Source organism: Cyclopterus lumpus, chromosome 3, assembly GCF_009769545.1.
Source record: "Cyclopterus lumpus isolate fCycLum1 chromosome 3, fCycLum1.pri, whole genome shotgun sequence".
In the NCBI taxonomy this organism is placed as follows: domain Eukaryota; kingdom Metazoa; phylum Chordata; class Actinopteri; order Perciformes; family Cyclopteridae; genus Cyclopterus; species Cyclopterus lumpus.
Window position 1 is genome coordinate 20,279,950 of NC_046968.1, and position 20,839 is coordinate 20,300,788.

The window sequence follows — 20,839 nt, forward strand, 5'->3', positions numbered from 1 at the left end:
ACATCAAGTGTGTTTAATATGTTTGGGGTGGGAGGCAATAGATAAACAAAAATGGTCAGAAAACTGCAAAGGGTAAGTAGTATGGAAGCACAAATATTTGATTGCATATATCTCATGTCTTTGGTTGGTTACCTCAAGAAGATTGTTGGTTGTGTTGAGAGATATATATATATATATATATATATATATATATATATATATATATATATATATATATATATATATGTGATAACATCCACCGACTTGACTATTGTTTCTCTAAGGATCACAATACTTGAAGGTCTTGAATAAACCATAATCACAACTTCCTGGAGCCTCTGCTGGCTTTTATATGAGGTTGTTTAAGCAAGTTATCCACACAGTAGGTCAAACTGAAAATTGACCAGTTGTCAGAGCCTTTGCCTGTTGCAAAAATATGATCCAAACTTCTTAAAACTCCGCTTTCATAGTGGCATGCAGTACAAAAAATAAAAACTGCTGCTGATGCCTCTGTAGTAGATGATCCTGGCTTGTTTGTTGATGCCAAGAGAATTGCCTTAAATTAAATGGATCAACGTTCAAGTTGAATCTCTACTTCAAATTACTACTAAAACTACTACATTTTAGGCTTCAGGGAAGGGAGCGACGTGGGAAAAAAAGTAACTCATTTGACTCGTGGCCCACTGCCAACGGCATTTATTGGAAGAGGGTTGGCGAGCAGTGGAATGAAGGGGTTTTAGATTGGCGTTGAGTGGAAGAAGGTTTGGTTTTTTTGACACTGCTGCCAGTGCAGTGCAGAGCAGAGGGAGCCGGCCAGCACAGGAAAGTGTGGACGTGGCTCACAGGCGTTCTCGTGGAGCTCCAGTAGCTGCTGGCTGCTGCCGTGCGAGAGGGATAAACCGAGAGGACGGGAGTGAGGCGTACAGAAACGACAAGGCGCTCAGTGAGAGCGTCCCTCTCTTGTGTCATAGATTGATTTGACTGAGGCTCGCCACGATGTGTTGTGCTGTGTGTCGGATGGGATGTCTGTCCCCTTGTTCCCTGTAAGAGTTGTGGCTTTCTGTGAGCCCTTGACGGAGACCCACATATTTCCTTGGAGGACTGGAAGTAGTAAAACACGAGTTCAGATGTTGTTACCTTTCCGATCGTATATATTTGTGTTTGGCCAACGCATTGGAGTGGGAGTTGTCTCGTGTTCATGTGGTACTCAGTTGTGGTTTTGGGGTTTAATAATGTGTGTTTATTAACGTAGCGCTACCCTCTGAACAAGTATTGGTTTTTTTTGGATTCAACATACAACTCAACTTCTGGCCCAGCATACAACTTGTTAATTCTCCATTGATATATTTACTTTAATCCCTTTTTAGTTTTCAGTTTAACTTGTGGCCTAATTGTTGTTACGCAGGAACCTTTCATAGATAATGATTCACATCTGGTGCATAGAGCCAATTGGTTGATGACGACTTCATCGATTGGCTAATAAACAAGTCACACCCACAGCCTTGCATAATAATAATAATAATAATAATAATGCAGCTGTTTTACTTGTTGTTGTACAGATGTTTTTAGTGCTGTCAACCAATAATTACAAAGTGGTGATCTTGTCACCTGAGAACGCTTGAGAGTTGTATGCCAGGAACCAGATTAAATTGACCATTTATAGCATGTTGGATATGAAAAACTAATCATACAAATTATTTTTTCAGCATCATCACACAATCAATCCGTTTGACAGGTATTTTGTATCAAATAACAAGAATAAAACCTTTTTTTTCTAGTCTTTGAAACCCTCATACGTTCCTTTACATACATTTTAAATCTTAACACTGTAATATGGAAATCTTTGATTGTTTTTCTCCCTGCAGAAGGCAAAACAACATTGTGTGTGTGTGTGTGTGTGTGTGTGTGGGTGTGTGTATGTTCTTGTCCTTCCAGGACTATCGGGGTATGTTCTGTACCAGTCGGTTCCTCTCTGTTCTGTCCTGCTATCTGATGATGATCTGTGTGTTTTTTCCTGCCGTTTCCCCAGATGCAAAGGAGAGGTCGGCCAAGAGATTCTCAGTGGACGGTGTCTTCAATTACACCTCCTTGCTGCTCAGCCAGGAGGACGACATGCTGTACGTGGGAGCCAGGGAGGCGCTGTTTGCCCTCAGCCTCTCGGACATCAGCAAGACCAAGCTCCAGAAGAACGTGAGTATGGCAACACGCCAGGTGGATTATGAGAGGAAACATTGCAGCGTAGATAATTTACTCTCACTTCTGTTGTGGTTATAAATGCCATTTGTAGACTTATTAAATAATAGTTTTTTCTGAGTTAATAATGCAGTTTGTAAATACAAAATATTCAGAATGTGCTTTTCTGCATCATCAAAGGCCATTTTGTTTATTTCCATACATTTTGATATTGGAGAAATGGTCCTCAGCAGAGTCAGCGTGGTCCCCTGAATATGGCATGACTTATTAGGGGTTCCTTTTTCATCTTCAGCTGACGTGGGGCACTCCTGCTGGAAAAAGAGAGGAATGCAGCTTCAAAGGGAAGAACCTGGAGGTGAGTGGCACTTTTTCTCTGCTCAAAATGGCAAATTCAGAAAATGCCTCGGGAAGATACTCGCATAATGACAATATTGAGATCGTGGATTTTCCTTCCAAGGGTGTTTGTTATCTCTTCTCTGAATCGTTTCACTCTCGTCGTGAGAAGATGAAATGAGCATTGAGTGCTGTGTTGACAAACCTTTCCAGCAGATACAAATGCATTCATCAGGTGTGCAGACTCGCCAGGGAATTGTTCTTTTCTGTGCACCGCTTCTCGCTCTCTGTCTGTCTGTTACCTTGTTGTCATGCCAGCTGTTGTCTCCCTCGGCGACAAACCTTGGTAATCTTTATACTGCGGTGTACATCTCTGTTCTGTGTATTACAGAAAGCCCACCAGGCAACTGCTGTGTGATGCTGGGAGGTTTTCCCAACTGCGTTTGAGAAAAAAAATTGTATTCTTCATTTTTCTACCTCCTTTCTATCCAGTTTCACAGTTTCTGAAGTGTTTGTGTTTTTTATTTTTGCTCTGACAGATTTACTTCTGATTATGAACGCCAGTATTCCAGGCACTGATTTTAAGGACCTCTCCAGAAAAATACATCCAGTTGTAAGAATATCTTCTGTGGACTCATGGACCTCACACTCTCTCTCCATTTGTTCCCCATCCAGACTGATTGCTTCAATTACATCAAAATCCTCCTGCGGCTGAATAGCACTCATCTCTATGTGTGTGGCACCTATGCGTTCAGTCCCATTTGCGCCTACATAGTAAGTAATTACTGTGTGTGTGTGTGTGTGTGTGTGTGTGAGTGTGTGTGTGTGTGTGTGTGTGTGTAATCAAGCCCCCTTTATCCACCATGTCCGTATTGGATCTGCTGTTATCCAAGCGTAACCAAATGCTGCTGAGGCACTATAGCCAGACTAGTCAACAGGGGGTACACAAGCTGTGTGGTTTACAGCAAGAGGGAAGCAGGAGATCTGTTTATCTAGCGGTGGAGTACATCTGGAGTGATGGTAACCGGCAGCAGGATGACATTGATCTCCGTGATGGGGGGGGGGAGATCAAGCTTGGCGACAGCTCTGCTCTTAAAGTGAGTCATTAAACTCTCCCCTTTGACGTCGGAGTGAAAGAAAAACACGGGACGTCTCTGGATATCACTTGGCAGGACTTTAGGCCCTGAACTGGGATTCCGAGTGTGTGTGTGTGTGTGTGTCATATTAACATTTCTAAATGTTTTATTTTTATAGCTCTTCTCAAAACCGTGTCAGAGGGTTTAACAACAGAGTAACAAGACACTAAAGCCAAGAAGATACACAAAAACAAACAAAACAACCCTGAGAATAATAACTCATAATGAAGCAGCTTGGGAAGATGTTTCCTGTCTGCTTAGATTGAATAAAACACATTATTGCTATTGCTGCCAATTGCCTACATACATTTTTGTTCGTGTCTATATTAATGTAATACTCACATTGCCATATGTATATTGAGTGCTTTATTGCTCAGTGTAATTGTTCCTCCTCTATACTGGCTGCAAAGGTATCGCTTCCATAAGCCATTTCAATGCAAGTGATGTAGAACGAAATCTGCTGTCCTTGTTCTGTTTTTAAAAATGCATTGATTTTAGCTGAAGCTAATAGAAATCATCATGAATCATATCTAGATAACAACATATCTGTATTTTTAGTACCAAATCCCTATTTCCTGTTTCAAATATAAGGATGTCTATTTTTGAAAGAACAGATTGACATTTTTTTAATGGCTTGATCCTTTTGATCCTCCACTTTACAGCTGAAACAATTGGGCGATCAGTCTAACAAAATAAAATAAATTCTGATAATCAATTAATTGTTTAAGTATCAAGCAAAAATGCAAAACATTTGCCGTTTCCAGCTTTTCAAACATGGGACCTTGCTGCTTTTCTATATTCTCTGTGACAGTAAATTTTCTTGGGGTTTTGGACTGCTGGTCGGATTAAACAAGTATTTCTGAAGACGTCACCAACGCTTTCATTTGACCCTCCCAGCTTGATAGATGCCATTATGTTTCAAAATCCCTGCCTGCTATTTGTAGACGCAGACTCTCCGTTTTAAAGCCCAACCCTGAGATTCTGTCATTTCTTCTGAGAATTGCCAAAAGAAGCTGTTTTCAGAGACTGAATATTAACTTGCATACTTACTGTAGATCTCCGTGGCATATAAACTTGAGTAAACAATATCTTATGTACATTAAGTCCGATATTGAATTTAAAATTTTCTTCCGGTGTAAACCATATTAAAAACTACCTGAAGCCCGATCTTGAGAAAAATTCCTTTGTGCCAGGCACATTTAAAAGACCTAATCTTATTTTTATTGTCAATGAATCTAATGAAAAGACGAAAAACAACACTACTTAAGTGTGTCCCTATAATGCTTTCAGCTTGCCTCACTCATGATATACATTTTGAGTTTCTTTTTGATTATATTTTAATAAAGGCTTACAAAAAGAGATGAAACAGCTGGTCGCTGTAGTTCTTTTGCAAAAAGTCTATTTTGAGCAAGGGATTAATACACATTAGCGAGCATTTATGCCAACAGCAAATTGCATGCAGGGTTGACTCAATATACTGTCGCTGTGTTCATAGAAATAGTAAACGGTGAAGCTCGGTGATGTGATTTTAGAATTTTGAGGAATAAAATACACTTTTCCTTCTATATCTGTTCAACAAGCCGAGTCGTTTTTAGAAGTAATTCATGGTAATAAACCAGCCTTAGAGCTGCTATAAGTTTTAATTTTCTCGCAATGAAAAAGTAGAGTTGCCTATGACGTCCAGTACCCAGACAGACGGCTACTGTGTGTGCAAAGTGACCAACCGTGCTGTGTGGTGTGTATATTGTAGTGTGGTGTGTATATTGTAATGCTGAAGTGGAGAGTGAGCTTGAGGTCGCTGAGCTCACTTTTTACCCCAAGTAGAATTTAATTGGACTGGGCCTGAGGGACATTTTCTTGTCTTGTCTCCAGAACACGTCAACATTCAAACTGGAGAGAGATGAAGTGGGCGAGGTCGTGATGGAAGATGGGCGCAGCCGCTGCCCCTTTAATCCAGAGTATAAATCCACTGCCATCATTGTTGGTATGTCGTCATGCACTCATTGTTTCCCTCTTCGTGTCACTCTATCCATTTGCGGTCAAAGGCATTATTATGATGAGCTGTTTATGAAGCTGCTTTGATTCGGTAAGGAGTCACAATGTGCCTGCTAATGTTGTTTGTCTGCGCCGGACACCAACAAGCAATTAGTGAATAATTGAGCTGGAGATGAATGGAAATTGTTTTTTGTCTAATCCCTTAACTCTGTCTGCTCTGTTGCTCTCATTTCACTCTAAACTCTAACGGACTTCATCTGTTATGAAAAGCTCCCTGTACACCATTTCTGTGTACTCTATTATATTTAATTAATGGGAACATCTAATTCTTAATAAAATAAATCTTGCAATTGTTTCCTTTTTTGTTTTTGTTTTTTCTTCCAGATGGTGAATTGTACACTGGTACGGTCAGCAACTTCCAAGGGAATGAGCCCGTCATTTACAAGAGTTTGGTTCAGGGAACCGCTCTGAAGACAGAAAACTCTTTAAAATGGCTGCAAGGTAAACTCCATCAGACGGCAGGCAGTTTTGTTTCCCCTCTCTACTCATCTTCCGTTACGTAGTAGCGATCATTAGCGAGGCTCGGTCGCTAATGCAGCAGCCGAGGAGCCCGACGAGCGGTCCTGTCAGTCGCAGCACGTGCACTTCAAAACAGCCAAAGTTTACTGTGTGATCTCTGTCTTCTCTTTAAATTTACCACGATGCAAAAAGTGATGCGACATTTTCTTCCCTCTTGCGTAGACGATCAAGGCGTCTCTCTAACCACTTTGTTTTTAAATTCTCAACAGATCCGGTCTTTGTCGGGTCAGCTTACATCGAGGAAAGTCAGCCAGTAGGAAACCCTGTGGGAGACGACGACAAGATTTACTTCTTCTTTAGCGAGGCGGGGAAAGAATTTGACTTCTTTGACAACACCATTGTGTCGAGGATTGCTCGCGTGTGTAAGGTAAGACACCTGCGGTCGGGGTGAGGTCATTACATAAGAGGTCCATGCAAAAGTAGCCTAGAGTTTCCTCTCCTTAATCCTGATACAATTGCACTAAAACAAGGCGGGACGCTCCCATGTCAAAGCACGTTTGGTCACATTTAACCGTATGTCACGCTTGTGTCGATGCAATGGAAATATGTCACTGGCGCGGTTAAGCTTTTTCTATTTGACTGTGCAAACATGTTTTCAACAGATTTGGTTTCCCCTTGCTTGAATCATCTGCTCCTACTCACCACGCCCCCCTCCCCTCCCTTTTTCTCTGCAATGTCATCTCCTCCTCTCCCTCCATCTCCCTCACAATGTCAGCCTCACCCGTCCATCCCTCCAGCTATTTGCCTTTCTCCACCAGCGTCTTGAGCTTTGCAGGCATTATTAGTATTCAAGGGTGCTTCGCAGCAATATGAAATGCTTTGTCCACTCTACTATATGGCCGGTATTTGTTGCAGGCAAAGCACACAAACTGGAGCAACTGCAGAATTTACTTGCATCATTTAAACTGCTGACGTCATTCCTCCTCCTCCTCCTCCTCCTCCTCCCTCTTCTTCGAGAGTTTAGTTTGGTCGATCACCTTGAATAATCAAAGGCAGATTTTACCCCTTTTCACCTGGAATCAGATCAATTAAACGGCTGCCTGATATACATGCGCTCGGCACCCCTCCCTGACTGATGTCTCTTGTTCATGGAGGCAGTAATGTGAGTAATCGTGGGGACAGCATGTAATCTTAAGTGACAGCTTAATGACTTAGTCCTGCTCGGCTCTGGCACTCGATGCTGCGACACCTCCCGCAGCCAGCGGAGCACCTCCTGGGTTCTATATATGGAAATCGTTGACAGAAAGGCCCCCAGACTGTGGCAACTTGCTGCAGATGAACCGTGCCATAGAGACAGAAGAATGGCTTTCTCTACTTTATGAAGCGCCTTTATATCTCTGGAATGCAGCAGCCCTCTTTTTCCTGACTGACGTCTTTTCAGATGCTTTTCGGTGGCAGTACAGACTTGATGCAGGTGGTTTGTTCCCTAATGAACTGGAGAAATGCTTCAGAACCTTCCCAAATCAATGTATTGAGATGAATGCATAGGACATTCACATATTGACCTCAGACCGCACAAAGCTGTGTAGGTTCTTAAGTAGGACTAATTTTCCATGGTTGAATTATTACTTTAAAAAACAGACGTCAATGATTGTTGCCATGGAAACATCAGAGATATCCTGGGGGTTAGGTGGCTAACGTAATCAGTCAGTCTTTATTCGTATGAGACTTGCATTATACTGACAGCGTGGTCTGTCTCAGACACAATTTCCCCATCCCGTATCTACAGTTCCCATAATGCTTTGGGGTATGTTAACAGAAAGTATAATGTTGCCATGCATTCAGTAAGTTGCGCTGTGGGCTACAACTTGAACTTCATGGTAACAAGCCTGGATTTATTTACATCTTTGCACATTTGTATATAAAGTATGCCAAATTAGCTATCAGCTGTTTCTGTTTCCAATATGCTCATATGGATGGACAAAAGACTATCACTGGATTACTTTTATAATTAAGAATGTTTATGTGTGATTGAAATCGGATATAATGACATCTGAATGTGCAACTCGCACTGAATCTACAAATATGCATATCATATCTGTGCATTTAGATTTGACTGAGTTATGACTCAGAGAAGGAGACACAAATTGCTGCAATCAAGCTCTGAGGGTTTTAAATTACCATAATTGCCACCATGAGCGGTGTGCCGCCGCTGATCATGTTGGTGAGCGGGCCAAACTACAATAACTAACTTCCTGTTGTTTTCACCGGCATGCACTTGTCCATCTCTGTGTCTTTTCCTCATATCTCTCTTCTTCAAAATTGGAAATTATCCATGACAAACCAGCCCCTCAACTACTACCATATTTACCTTTTATTTTTCTCAGAATGTGTTTTAGTTACCTGAACACGCGCCCTGTGTCCTCCTCCAGAGAGCAGAAAGTGCTGAACTAAGATTAGAGTTGAGGTAACAGCGAGGTATGAAGGCATCTCCCTGCTGGTGCTTTAGTATCTATAACACACTCTTGCAGACTGACAGAAAAACATGTCCTCCCTTTTCTCTCTGTGTGCCAGGCCAAGGCCAAATGTGGTTTGAATGTGCTTTAATTTTGATAATCTGAAACATTTCCGACGTGTTGGTTCGTCTTGTGCTACACATTTCGCTACCTTTTTTAAAGGTGGACGAGTTTCTCGTAAGATGAGATAAATCAAAGCCCTTTCCAGTTTTTTCATGCAGGTCTAACTACTGTTTTACTTTGGCTTGCCAAGTAATTCTGCTTCCGAAGGTTTTTTTTTCTCCCCCTCTCTCCTATCTGTCCCCCTCCTTTCTTCCACTCCCTCTTTCTTGTGTTTATTCAGGTGTGCACACTGAGGGACTGTGGAAAGCAGGCAGATTCTGAACCTCGTGTGGCACCGTTTTCTTTACTTCTCGTTCCTCTACTTCAGGTTGACAAACAGGAGGAATCTGAAACGTGAAGTTCAGATAAAAATGAGAGGGAGAGAGAGCGATGTAATACAGCACAAAAGAGCAAGTATGTTTTTGGAGGACAGCTATCAGGGGGGGTAGGGGGGGGTCGATGCTATTGAGAGTACAAGCGGAGCACAGCAACAACAGCGGTGAACAGCTGAGAGAGCAGGAATGTGGTCTCCTCATTATGTCGACGGGCTACTACCACAGCCGAGTAATTGGCTCCCAGGCCGCGCGCGTCTGTCCCGCGAGGTTTCACCTCGCTGTCGTTGAGCAACATGATTGTTTGTGTGTTCGAGTGCACAGAGGAGGAAGTGGGAGAAGAGAGTTTTGCATGTTATTATCTCCTCAAGGGTGATTCACTCCTTAGGCTGTTATGTAGGAGTTGTTCTGGGTTTCCAGAGGCCGTGCTGATGAGATAGTTTGTGTCTGAGGCCGGAAAACTGTCTTGAGATTGGGCGCGACAACTTGTTTTGGTTGTGTTCTTCCTCCTCCTCCTCCTGCTCCTCCTGCGTTTTCCAGCTTGCTTGCTGTATTTGGGAGGAGTTTCTGTCGGTGTGTGTTTACAATCTCTTAGATAATTGCTAGCCCTCGCAAAGTTGTCTGATGACTGTTTACGTGAATATTGAGTGACGGCCTTAAAAGGTCTGAGTTCCTCTTTTTTCTCTCGGAGGAGAAGTGAACCACCAAAGCTGGTTTCAAAGCTGGAATTAATAATTAGCCATTGTTTATTTTCCATTTCACCATCTCCTCTCCTTCACAGAGCAACATGTATTTTGTGCTGAGGCATCTTCTATGTGGACTTTTTTTGTTGCCCACATTTTATTGTCAAAATGTCCTTTTTGTAGTTTTGGTTTTAAGGCACCACACATATGCTGCACCAAAGGAAAGGATTGAAATACTTGGATTTGCATCAGAACAATAAAATCTTGGTTGGTTGTGATTATTTGTCCAGTTAATTTCCCTAAAGAAAAAGGATCATAGCTGTCACAGTAACTACTTTCAGATTCCGTCACCTCAACAGCACCCTCTAAAGCAGAAAGGAAGGATTGCAGCCGCAGGTCTTCTCTGACCTTTCTAGAGCGCTAATATATTGCAGCATATGTAACGGCTTCCACTAAAAAATAATATTTTGCTTATTGTTACTCATCTTGGATGTTAGAGCTTCAGTGTGCATCATGATATATGCAACTTGAAGCCTCTACTGTACACTGAGAGGAAGTAGGAGACATCTTGTGTTCAGCAATTCAAATTTGGAAATTAAAACTATTTGCATAAGAATTGAGACTGATGTTTTTTGTAGTGTGTTTTATTATTGGTAGTATTTATAAATATAAATAAACATGTCTGGGGGGGGGATCTTCCTACGGTGGGTGTTGTGTACTTCCTTCACCCTGTAAATTACATGTTCTGTTCTTCTTCTCAGGATAACTGTCAACAGGGTGTTAATAAATGAACGTTTCATTCGACATAAAGCCTTCTGAAACATAATGGAACATACTTTGTTTGCAGGGGGATAAAGGCGGCGAACGGGTGCTGCAGAAAAAGTGGACGACCTTCCTAAAGGCCCAGCTCCTGTGTTCCCTCCCCGATGACGGCTTCCCCTTCAACATCATCCAGGACATGTTTGTCCTGAAGCCCATGGGGGACAGCTGGGAGAGCACCGTCTTCTACGGCGTCTTCACCTCCCAGTGGTAAGAAGCGCTTTCACGGTGCCATCGAGGCACTCGGATGAATCTGACTCATGGCGCTGTTTCAGTTTGAGTGTGCATGTTTATGCACAAATACACAGACCCCTTTAATCAACACAGCTCACACACACCATCTTGAGACAGTTTTTGTATAATATCTGCACTCAAATGTGGCAAGTTGCCTTTTTCTTACTTGGCTCCTCTTGAATTTAGAGCAGCTGTAGTGAGCTTAAACACTAACACAAGTTCATGCAACCCCAATGTCTAATTAATGTTTCATCAAAATAAAGGTTTTAATATGTAGATCATTCAGGCGCCCACTCAACAACTGTTCTTCACTGAGGAGTTGCTGCTCCAGTTTCCTGAATAAAATGACAGCTGCAAAAAGGACGTATTGGGTAAAATAATGGTAACATGCCATCAGCCACGGGGATCTTGAGTTGCGTCTGTGTTCACAGGTACAAAGGAGCGTCGGGCAGCTCGGCCGTGTGCGCTTTCACCATGGCACAGGTGGAGAGAGCCTTCAGCGGGCGCTACCGAGAGGTCAACCGGGAGACTCAGCAGTGGTACACATACAACCACCCTGTGCCAGAACCACGGCCGGGAGCGGTGAGTGGCTCCGGAAACTATACAATTCAACTTATTTTGCGTCACTCTGTGCATCTGTTCATTCAACAAGTATTTCTCTACTCGAAATGGGTTAAAAAAAATTGTACCCATCACAAATAGCAGTTTTGTCTTCATACGGACAAATATTGTAAATTAGTCTCCACCAAAACATTTCCCCCGTGCTGTTCAACTAGTGAGCTTGATGTAAAGCAGATGTTCTCCTTTTATTTTCCAAAAGTAATGTCTTGATGATGTTCCGCTTAACTCTTCACAAGTCCCTAGACAACTGCTTAAAAGCTGAAAACTAGTACTGATAACTGCTAGATTACTATAAAAACATCCATATCAGCCAGGTCTGCGATTGTACATAACCATAGTTTCCAATGATACCTCACCCCAAACTTAATTCATAAGTAAATAAAGGGTATATACAGGTCAATGCAATATCCTGTCTCTTGTATTTCCACGTCTACTTAAATAAGCAGAGATTAATTTTTCATTTCTAATTTATTCCCCACAGTGTGTGACCAACCACGCCAGGCAAATGGGTATCCAGTCGTCCTTGCACATGCCTGATAAAGTGCTCAACTTTGTCAAGGACCACTTCCTGATGGACAGCGTAATCCGCAGCGCTCCCCTGCTGTTGAAACGCAGCGTGCGCTACACACAGATCACCGTGCACAAGATCCAAGGCATGGAGAGGGCCTACGACGTGCTCTTCATCGGGACAGGTACAGTTCATTACACAGCAATAGCAAGTGATTTATTATTGTGTGGGTCTTCCCATAAATCTTTGAAAAAAGTAAAAGTATGCTTTTGTAATATCATTTGTCATTTTAAAACACTAGATGTTGCTTTTATCCCCCACAAACTGTGACTTCCACTCGTCTTCTGTGTCTTCCAGACGATGGAAAGCTCCATAAAGCCATCAATGTCAACGATAAGATGCACATCATAGAGGAGATGATTCTGTTTCCTGAGCCTCAGCCAGTGCAACACATCGAGCTTGATCCTCAGAGGGTAAATCACAACTCTTTCATTTCAGGACACACCCAGAACCATTATTGTCATACGGTTTTGTGTCAGTTTATATGTGATGTCATGTTTACTGTTTTCACACGCATTTTCAAGTTATACCAATAATGTGGAGCAGCTAGATTTACCGGAGAACAAGGTGGCTGCGGAAATGTTCTTTCCAGCGTGGCCGTTCTGTCGAGTTTTCCTTTAGGTTATGGCACCGTCTGGAAGAGTATTTCTGATCCTCTCTGGCATTTTCCCCAGAGCTGAATTTCATTACCTGTCCCTCTTTATTACATAACGGCCTCTCCCGGGCCAAAGCAGGCAAACTGCACTCTAAGATTATGTAATTCTAAAAAAATCCAAGATCATTTTTGTGTGTATATTCTTGGCTCCAAATAGAGATATGAAAGACAGACATAATCCACATGATGCCTATCTAATATAGTGGTAGATGGCCTCAATATAGACTGCCCTTTTGGGAACACGAGGGTGAGCGGTACGTCAGTATCAACGTCACATTCATAGCATTTAGCATACATTTCTGGATAAAATGTCTTCTACACAATAATACATACTGTTTGAGAAGTGATGCAAAAGAATGAATACAAATGGAGACCGTGTTGTGGAGCAACCACTTTATGTTGTTGCCATGTGTTTTTGACTACAATCCAATTCCCTGGCTGGCATCAAGCAAAAGAACAGCTGGCCAGAGTTAAAGCTTTGTTTCGGTTTTATTCCGCTGTTAGTCTGAGGTAATTGTGTTAGCATGGTTTCCCTTTCTGAATCAGAAATAAGTAACCAAAAGCAGAAGTTCTGTTTGGCACTTTGACCTTTTTGATGCGAAATTTGTATCACGCAGACTCTCACGCATTTCTTTTCTTCTCTTCTGCAGGGTCTGTTGTTTGTGTCGTCCAACTCTGGGCTGGTGGAGGTTCCTGTGGCCAACTGCTCCAACTACCTGAGCTGTGGAGAGTGCGTGTTGTCCAGAGACCCGTACTGCGCCTGGACCGGACGTCTGTGTCGGGACGTCAGGATGGCTCCACCTGACAGGTGAGAAATCACACCGCCGCAAATCTCTAACCCATTCCTAAACATTCACTTTTAATTTGTTCATCTGCCTGAGCTCACAGGCTGTATTTGTTTAGTCACTTGATAGATCTTTTTTTTTCTTCTTCAATAGACATGTTTTTTGACATTCCTTAATAGACTTGTATAAATGTATTTTGTTGGATGTATGTTTTTTTTTACTGTCCTTGGGTATACCTCCACTATTAAAATTGTGACTGTTATCGTACGGTGAAAATCTCATACCATTGCAGCCCTAGTTGGATGTAAACATGCACCCAAAACAAACGTGTGTAAAAGCATGCAAAGCTCCTCATTACGTGCTTGAACAGAAGCTTTTAAAAGAAGATTGTCCTCTTTAGTCATAGTGACGAAGCTCTCCTCACAGCTGTTACAATGACAGACCTCGGGAGAGTCAAATGAGTGCACCCATCCAAGGTTCCTCTCATTACAGTCGCTATCCCTCACCCTGTTGTTGTGTTTGGTATGCTTTGTCTCAGTCACTGGCAGCAGGATGTGGAGGAGGCCGATACGTCAGCGATTTGTAACAGGACGTTTCCCAGCACCAGATCTGCCAGACCTGCAGCTTCTCGTGAGTGTGTTCTCTTTGTCACGTGATCTGTCGCCTCACCGGCAGCACGACAGCATCAAGCAGTCAGAGAAGAATCGATCACATGTTGTTGCAGATGTATATAATGACAGGTCAAAGCGAGTGCTTCTGTATGTAAGAATTCATGTATATTTCAAAACTGTACTTAATGCAGTGATGTAGTTACTGCCCACTTATAAATGGCTCCTCCTCCAACTCTTTTAAATCACTTGCTTTTTTGGCATGAGATACAGAATAGAAAATGTAATGTAAATCTTATAGGCCTATGGACAACCCATTAAATATGAAGCTCCAGCCAGGAAACGGTTAGCTTAGCATAAAGACAGGAAACGACTAGCCTTGCTTTGTCATATCGTCGTCGTCGTCGTAAACAAGTAGCGTATTAGTGTGCTTGGGTATCGGTAGGTGGACGTTGTTACCTCAAGACAAAGCAAGGCTAGCTGCTTCCCTCCATTTCCATTCTTTTTGCTAAGCTAAGCTTACAGTTTCGTAGCTCTAGTTCATATTTCACAGACCGATGTGAGAGTAAAAACAGTTTTATTCCATATGCAATTAGGCTAGTACAATATTTCTTGAACTGAATTTGTTTGCACTTTGGAGCAACATAGTTTTTTTGTTGTTTTTATATGTAGGTGGCTCCCAATGCAAGCTCATTATAATCCCAGCCAACACGTTCAGAGTCCTGCCTTGTAAACTGCGCTCCAACTTGGCCCAGAGAAGGTGGCGTTACAGTGACGACGCCAGCCAGTTCCTCTACGCAACACCCGAGGGAAACCTGGTCGTGGTGGCGCAAGCCGACAGGATGGAGACCTACGAGTGCTGGTCAGAAGAGGAGGGTTTCCGACAGCTGTTAGCCAACTACTGTGTGAGGGCGGAGCCCCGCCAGGAAAGCACCACCCTGATTGGTCACTCGCGCACACCACACATTGAGCCCGAGGAGACCATCATCCTGCCGGGCGAGTCTCGTTCTGAGCAGCTCCACACAAAGACGTACTGGAACGAACTGATTGTGGTGTGCGCCCTGCTGGCGTTCTCCCTGGTGGTATTCTCCTTGTTCGTCATCTACAGGAACCGAGATCACATGAAGTCCATGCTGAAGCAGGGCGAGTGCCCCAACATGCAGCAGAAGAAGCCAAGGATTGTGGGAAAGCCTGCTGAGAGCCTGCCCCTCAACGGTAACACCATCCCCATCTCCACTTCTGATCACAAGGGCTACCAAACGTTAAATGACAACTACATCTGCAGCACGCCCACCCACGAGTCCTCGCCGGACAACAGCAAGAGCTTCTCCGAGTCCTCCGACAGGCGGCTGCTTAACGTGAAGGAGAGCCACGTGGAATACTCCCCGACCTGCCCTCGGCCCAGAGTGAGGCTCGGCTCGGAGATCAAAGACTCCATTGTCTGAGAGCACAGTATTCTCGAAAAAGAGGCCACCCTGTATCTCCATGAAGGATGCAGGCCACCGAGCAAAGGAGAGGAGACCCTGACATCCCTCTACGTCACAGCACATCTTTTATTTTCGTCATCTTTTGTTCTGTGATCAGTGCAGAGGTTATTTACATCGCTTAATCATTTCCACTCCATAGCCAGAGGTTGTTCTGGTTTGCTGCATCGGGCGGGAAGAGGAAGCAGCATTCCACTTTGGTTTTAACCAGGACCAACAACCATGGCAGCTGCTCAGAATAGTTATTGCAGTCTTTGTTTGAGTCATCCTCATGGCCACTAGTGTGTGTGTGTGTGTGTGTGTGTGCGTGTGTGTGTGTGTGTGTGTGTGTGTGTGTGTGTGTGTGTGTGTGTGTGTGTGTGTGTGTGAGCATAGGGCTGGGCAATATGAGGAAGAAAAAAAAAGCTTAAAGAGAAGACTTCTTCCTATATCTATATTCATCACAGTATCTATTTAGGTATGCAAGATCCAATATTAAAATGACTAGTTAATGCCTATCACATGATATCATATAAACAATACATTATAAATATTGATAAGTTTCCCAGCCCTGTTAGAGCCTGTGTAACCTTTTTAGATGCTCTGCAGAAGATGGATGCTACAGAGGCAACGCTTCAGTTTTGTATACACACCAGAACCAGGCTACAGCTACATGGTGACCTAGAGTTCAGGTTTAGGAGAATATAATACATGCATTTCATAGTCATTATGACCCACACATTATGGAGGCAAGTCAGAATCACATTTGTTCCCTTTTGCTGAATAAATGTCATGACTGCATGAGGATCAAGCTGATGAAAGATGAGACAGAGGAACAAGAATGAAAAGGATTGAAAGAAAGATGATCAAAAAATGTGATCATATGTCCAGGGCCTAAATACTGACATTTACCTCCTGAATGTATATTGCTGTTCAAAGGTGTCATTCACACGTCACTGCACCACGGACAATTTCGGGAAGCCGTCGCTCCACATCTCTGCTCGTCTGAGACAGCCCTGTACGTCAGTATTGACCTGCAGGTACCATGATAACACCGTTGACCCTGTTTTTGAGGCGAATATGGAAAGATGACCTCAGATTATGTCAGTCAAGGTGGACATTACAAGCACTGAGAGACAAGAAGAAAGAAAGAAAGAAAAAAAGGTGACGTCCACTCCTCCCATCATCAGGACAGCCCCGAAATCCTCCTGTGCACTGTGCCAAAAGACAAAAACGACTCGATTTGTTCGATCTAAATGCAATAGTGCCATTCTGTTGTGACCACTCCCATGCGTTGCAATAGCATTGATCACTGTCCAAGAGCACACGGGCCCCGAGGTGGGTTTCACGAAGGTAAAATGGCACAAATAATAAACAAATGTGAAGCGCAAGGTTGGACATTTCTATTCAGACTGTTAGCTCATAACAAAGACTGTTTGTGTTGGGCCAAAAGTAATTGACTTTCAAAGGATATGGCATGGAGGTTACTTTATGTGAAAACGTATCTTGTGGTGAGAAAATATTCCAGTTCTCCTTCAGCCACTCTTAAAGGAGTCTAATACCTTCTTAGTATACACTGAAAGAAACCGGTACAACCAGGTTTGAAACTATTAAGCGCTAAAAACACAAACTATTTGGTTAATTTGAGTGCTAAAAAGTCCCAGAACAACCAATAACAACTGCCACTGCAGTGGAGAGATGGTATGTCATATCGTCTTATTAAGACTGCACGACGTAGTGATGCAGTTGCACAGAGTGCTGTATCAGCTCGACATAACCCTCCCCCACCAGGCGACGTCTCTTACATGCATTGATGCCCACACTCACTCAGATGTCATTGCGACGTTAACGTGAAAGCACAAGTAATCAGGGTTTTGAGCACGTCGGTAAAAATCCGCTCGTACTCTTAAAGAAATGCAACTACTGAGAAACGGAAGGTGTGGTTGCTGAGGGAAATACTTCTTTTTTTTTTTTTGAAATCTGCTCTTGCAGGGACCAGTGTAGCCATTATGAACACACACTTGCACCCACATTGCTTCAACTTTTGAGACTTAGCAAGCAGAAATTCCCAAAGAAGTAGGAAGCCGATGGTGTCGTGTAACTCGGAGTGAGACATTTACACAGCCATAGGGACAATATGGCACCACGTGTCTTGGAATACATCACCAACTCACTGTATTGATCAAGTACGCCTACAGTATACAGTATATTCCAGTGTCCTACAGAATAAATGCGTAGCTCTTTCCAACACTAAGCAGAGGATGTAATGCTATGTAACCGCTACAAGTTGACACCGTGCACCGCATACTGCGCAACAGTGATCAGTGTTTCCTTGTTTTCTTTATTTTTTGTTGTGTGAGTGCGTGTGCGTGTGCGTGTGTGTGTGTATATATATACAGTATCTGTGCTTAATATTGTGTGTTTTTTCAAGGGACCTTGTGCAAGATGTGTTGTAGAGATAGTCTTGAAACTAGAGAGTGAACACTGCTGATATTTAGTTTTCATAGTGCTTTACTGCCGACTCCAGCATACATTTCAAATTGTGCACAGAGCACGGCACATGTCTCATCATGTTGGCTGGTTTTTATCAAGCATGTCCAAGCAGGAGGGGCATCTTGTTTTTATTTTCATGCCAAGCTGAATTACAGGGGTGGTTTGATCTTGGAGGAAATATGCTTATTCATGTTCCAGCGAAGAGTTAAATGAGAAAAGCGGTGCCACTTATGACTGCTCGCTTAATTTGAAGGTACCTGCAGCAGCTGGCAAGATTCTCTGGAAGACTTCTCCTGTTGCTAGACACAAATAAGTGTATTTCCCCAAAAGGCCTACCCATTGCTTTAATCTTGTCTGCTGAGACTAACCAAATAAACAAGAGTATAAGATGACCCGAATAAATAAGACTCTAAAAGCCTTGGTGCAATAGCATTGTTTGCCACCATTGTTGTTTTCTAGACCATAACATGTCTCTGGAGGAGACCCTGCTTCAGATGCTTGGTGGATAACCTCACGACGTATTTTCAAAATGCCTTTAGGTGTCAAGTTGTTCTGCCTTTAGCCGCATGCCACATCGTACACTACCCAACAGTGATGTGGTAGCAGGCGTGATTGTAGCCCTGCATGGGCACACTTCTCTCCACAACACGGGTCAAACAGTAGATTTACAGATACACCCAAGCCACCAGTACAGTGAGACTGGGAGCTGATCAAAATCCTGTATCATTCTGCAGTTTTTGCTTCCGTCAGAAGCGATACTGTGCACATGGGAAACCTGTTTCTGAAGAGGTCCATATTTAAGAATGATATATTTGTAGTAAATTTAGACGTTTCAGTACCATTTGACCTTCACAGTTAATAATGCCAAAAAAGGTAAATGCTATGAATATATATATATATATATATATATATATATACACACATATACACTAGCTTTTCATTTAAAAGCAAATAATGCCATGGTGATTGATGCTTCATTTTGAGTGGCTCCTCAGTAATCCAACATACTGGACTGGACTGGACATGAATGTAGCCAACTATTACATATTTTGTAGAACATCTACCGCTGTCTATTTTCTTAAAAATGGCTAAAGTAGGTATCCATCGCAACATCTTTCTAGGATTTTAGTCAAACGGTCAAACTACAAAGAAATGACACCATCGAGGTAATTAATCCTTTGTGCTGCACAATGTAGTGCTGCAGTAAAATGCAAGCCAGCTCCAAATCCTCCATATCGGCTCAGCCATGAGACGCACCAACAGCATTGCCTCAGCATACTGAACACCATAAAGCTTAGTGGACTGAATAACTATTAGACAAATGTGGTCTTGCCTGCATGATTTCCTTCTTTTTTTTTGTATTTGTTGTGTACAAATAACATTGTGAACTGTATTTTTTTGTATCATTGAGATTGTGACTGTTGTTTTTATTATATTGTACATAAAAAGCACTTTATTTTAATTTTTTAAGATAAATTAATAAAATACATGTTTTGACACATGCACGTGCGTCAGTCCATTTTATGCTGTTATGTGCGGTTTAGTCCCAAGGATAGGTGTATGGTGTAACACGGCATAAATATAAGCTGTAATTGTTAGTATCCCTTTTGGATTAATAGAGTTGCAGCCCAAAACCTTCTGTAGACCATGTGAGAAGATCTGAACTCTCCCTGTCTGACGCTAATAGAGTGGAGCCAAGCAAAGTGGCCGAGGCTTCAGTAGAGGCATGTTAGGGCGGAATCTTCTAATTGGTAAATTTGGGTGCATTATTGGGTTTCTGTGCCAATTGAAATTTTCCCAGGAAACTGAAACTATTTTTTACAGTTTTTATTTAGAAAAAAGCAATCAATCAGACCCCTATACATGTTCCCATTTAGAGAAAAACCATAACCTATTGCTCTATGAGGACAGATCATGTCTATATTGAAGGCCAATGCCTGAAGGAAGAGTACAGTACCACAAGGAGACACAGACCGTGTCTTCACAGGTAAGGCAGCAGAGGAGACGCTGGTCGATGCTGGAGGAGTGCAAATGGACCTCCGCGCCGTGCAAGTGAATGCAGACGGTTGGATCAGACCCTGAAAACATCGGCGTAGCCATTAGCAGCGTTGACATACCCTATATGATCACAAAACAGCAACGGTAAGACATCATTTATGGTTATAGCTGTAAAAGGTGAAGTTTATTTTTTCTGGTTCAGTCTTGGACTGTTGGAAGCGTTCTCAATTAGAGTCTCAATTAGAGGCTCAATTAGCATGAAGTTAAAAAAAGTGGCAAAATCGCTCCCACCGTCAGATCACTTTTGTGTGTGTCTCGGTTGCTCGGTGTTGGAATTGTGTTTCTTTTAGGTTAAAAATGGTCGTCGTGAGCTTATGGTTGTGTTGGTGTGCAGGATGAATATGTGGCTACATATTTGGTGTCTGTTGCAATGTAAAGTAATGAACCTAAAAAATGATTCATATGTTTGTTTGTTTTTATAATTACTGTTGTTGATTCAGTAAAGATTATTCTTATTGTTTGCTGATTATGGTGATGAGATGGTCACTAAAAGAAATACCGTAAACACAAAAAATGATGGATATATGAGAAAGGCTTGAGCCCCCCCCCCCCCCCCCCCCACAGTTACAGCATATCCATTTAGTCATGAACACACATGATTTGAGGCAGCCCTGTCATAGACGTCAGATGTGTGAATCAATAGTTATTTTTAGAACACTGTGTGTAGTTGCCAGCCAGTGCTGAATGATGTTTACTCAGTAGGGACGGAGAGAGGATGACACAGAGGCCGTGTGTCACACTGCCACA

At 42.6% G+C, this 20,839-nt stretch overlaps 1 protein-coding gene across 4 annotated transcripts in view; it reads left to right on the forward strand.

Moving 5' to 3' along the window:
- The window catches only part of LOC117728173 (semaphorin-4B-like), a 41,842-nt gene extending 22,932 nt beyond the window's left edge, over positions 1–18,910 (forward strand). For all 4 annotated transcript variants that reach the window (XM_034528958.1, XM_034528968.1, XM_034528949.1 and 1 more), the window contains 13 exons: positions 2,009–2,169; positions 2,465–2,527; positions 3,181–3,279; positions 5,514–5,625; positions 6,021–6,137; positions 6,425–6,582; positions 10,636–10,817; positions 11,273–11,423; positions 11,944–12,154; positions 12,328–12,443; positions 13,336–13,493; positions 14,009–14,100; positions 14,751–18,910. In XM_034528958.1, the coding sequence (XP_034384849.1) occupies positions 2,009–2,169; positions 2,465–2,527; positions 3,181–3,279; positions 5,514–5,625; positions 6,021–6,137; positions 6,425–6,582; positions 10,636–10,817; positions 11,273–11,423; positions 11,944–12,154; positions 12,328–12,443; positions 13,336–13,493; positions 14,009–14,100; positions 14,751–15,523 (2,393 nt within the window). In that variant the 3' untranslated portion in view covers positions 15,524–18,910. The remainder of the gene's footprint in view (positions 1–2,008; positions 2,170–2,464; positions 2,528–3,180; positions 3,280–5,513; positions 5,626–6,020; positions 6,138–6,424; positions 6,583–10,635; positions 10,818–11,272; positions 11,424–11,943; positions 12,155–12,327; positions 12,444–13,335; positions 13,494–14,008; positions 14,101–14,750) is intronic.
- Positions 18,911–20,839: the final 1,929 nt, after the last annotated feature.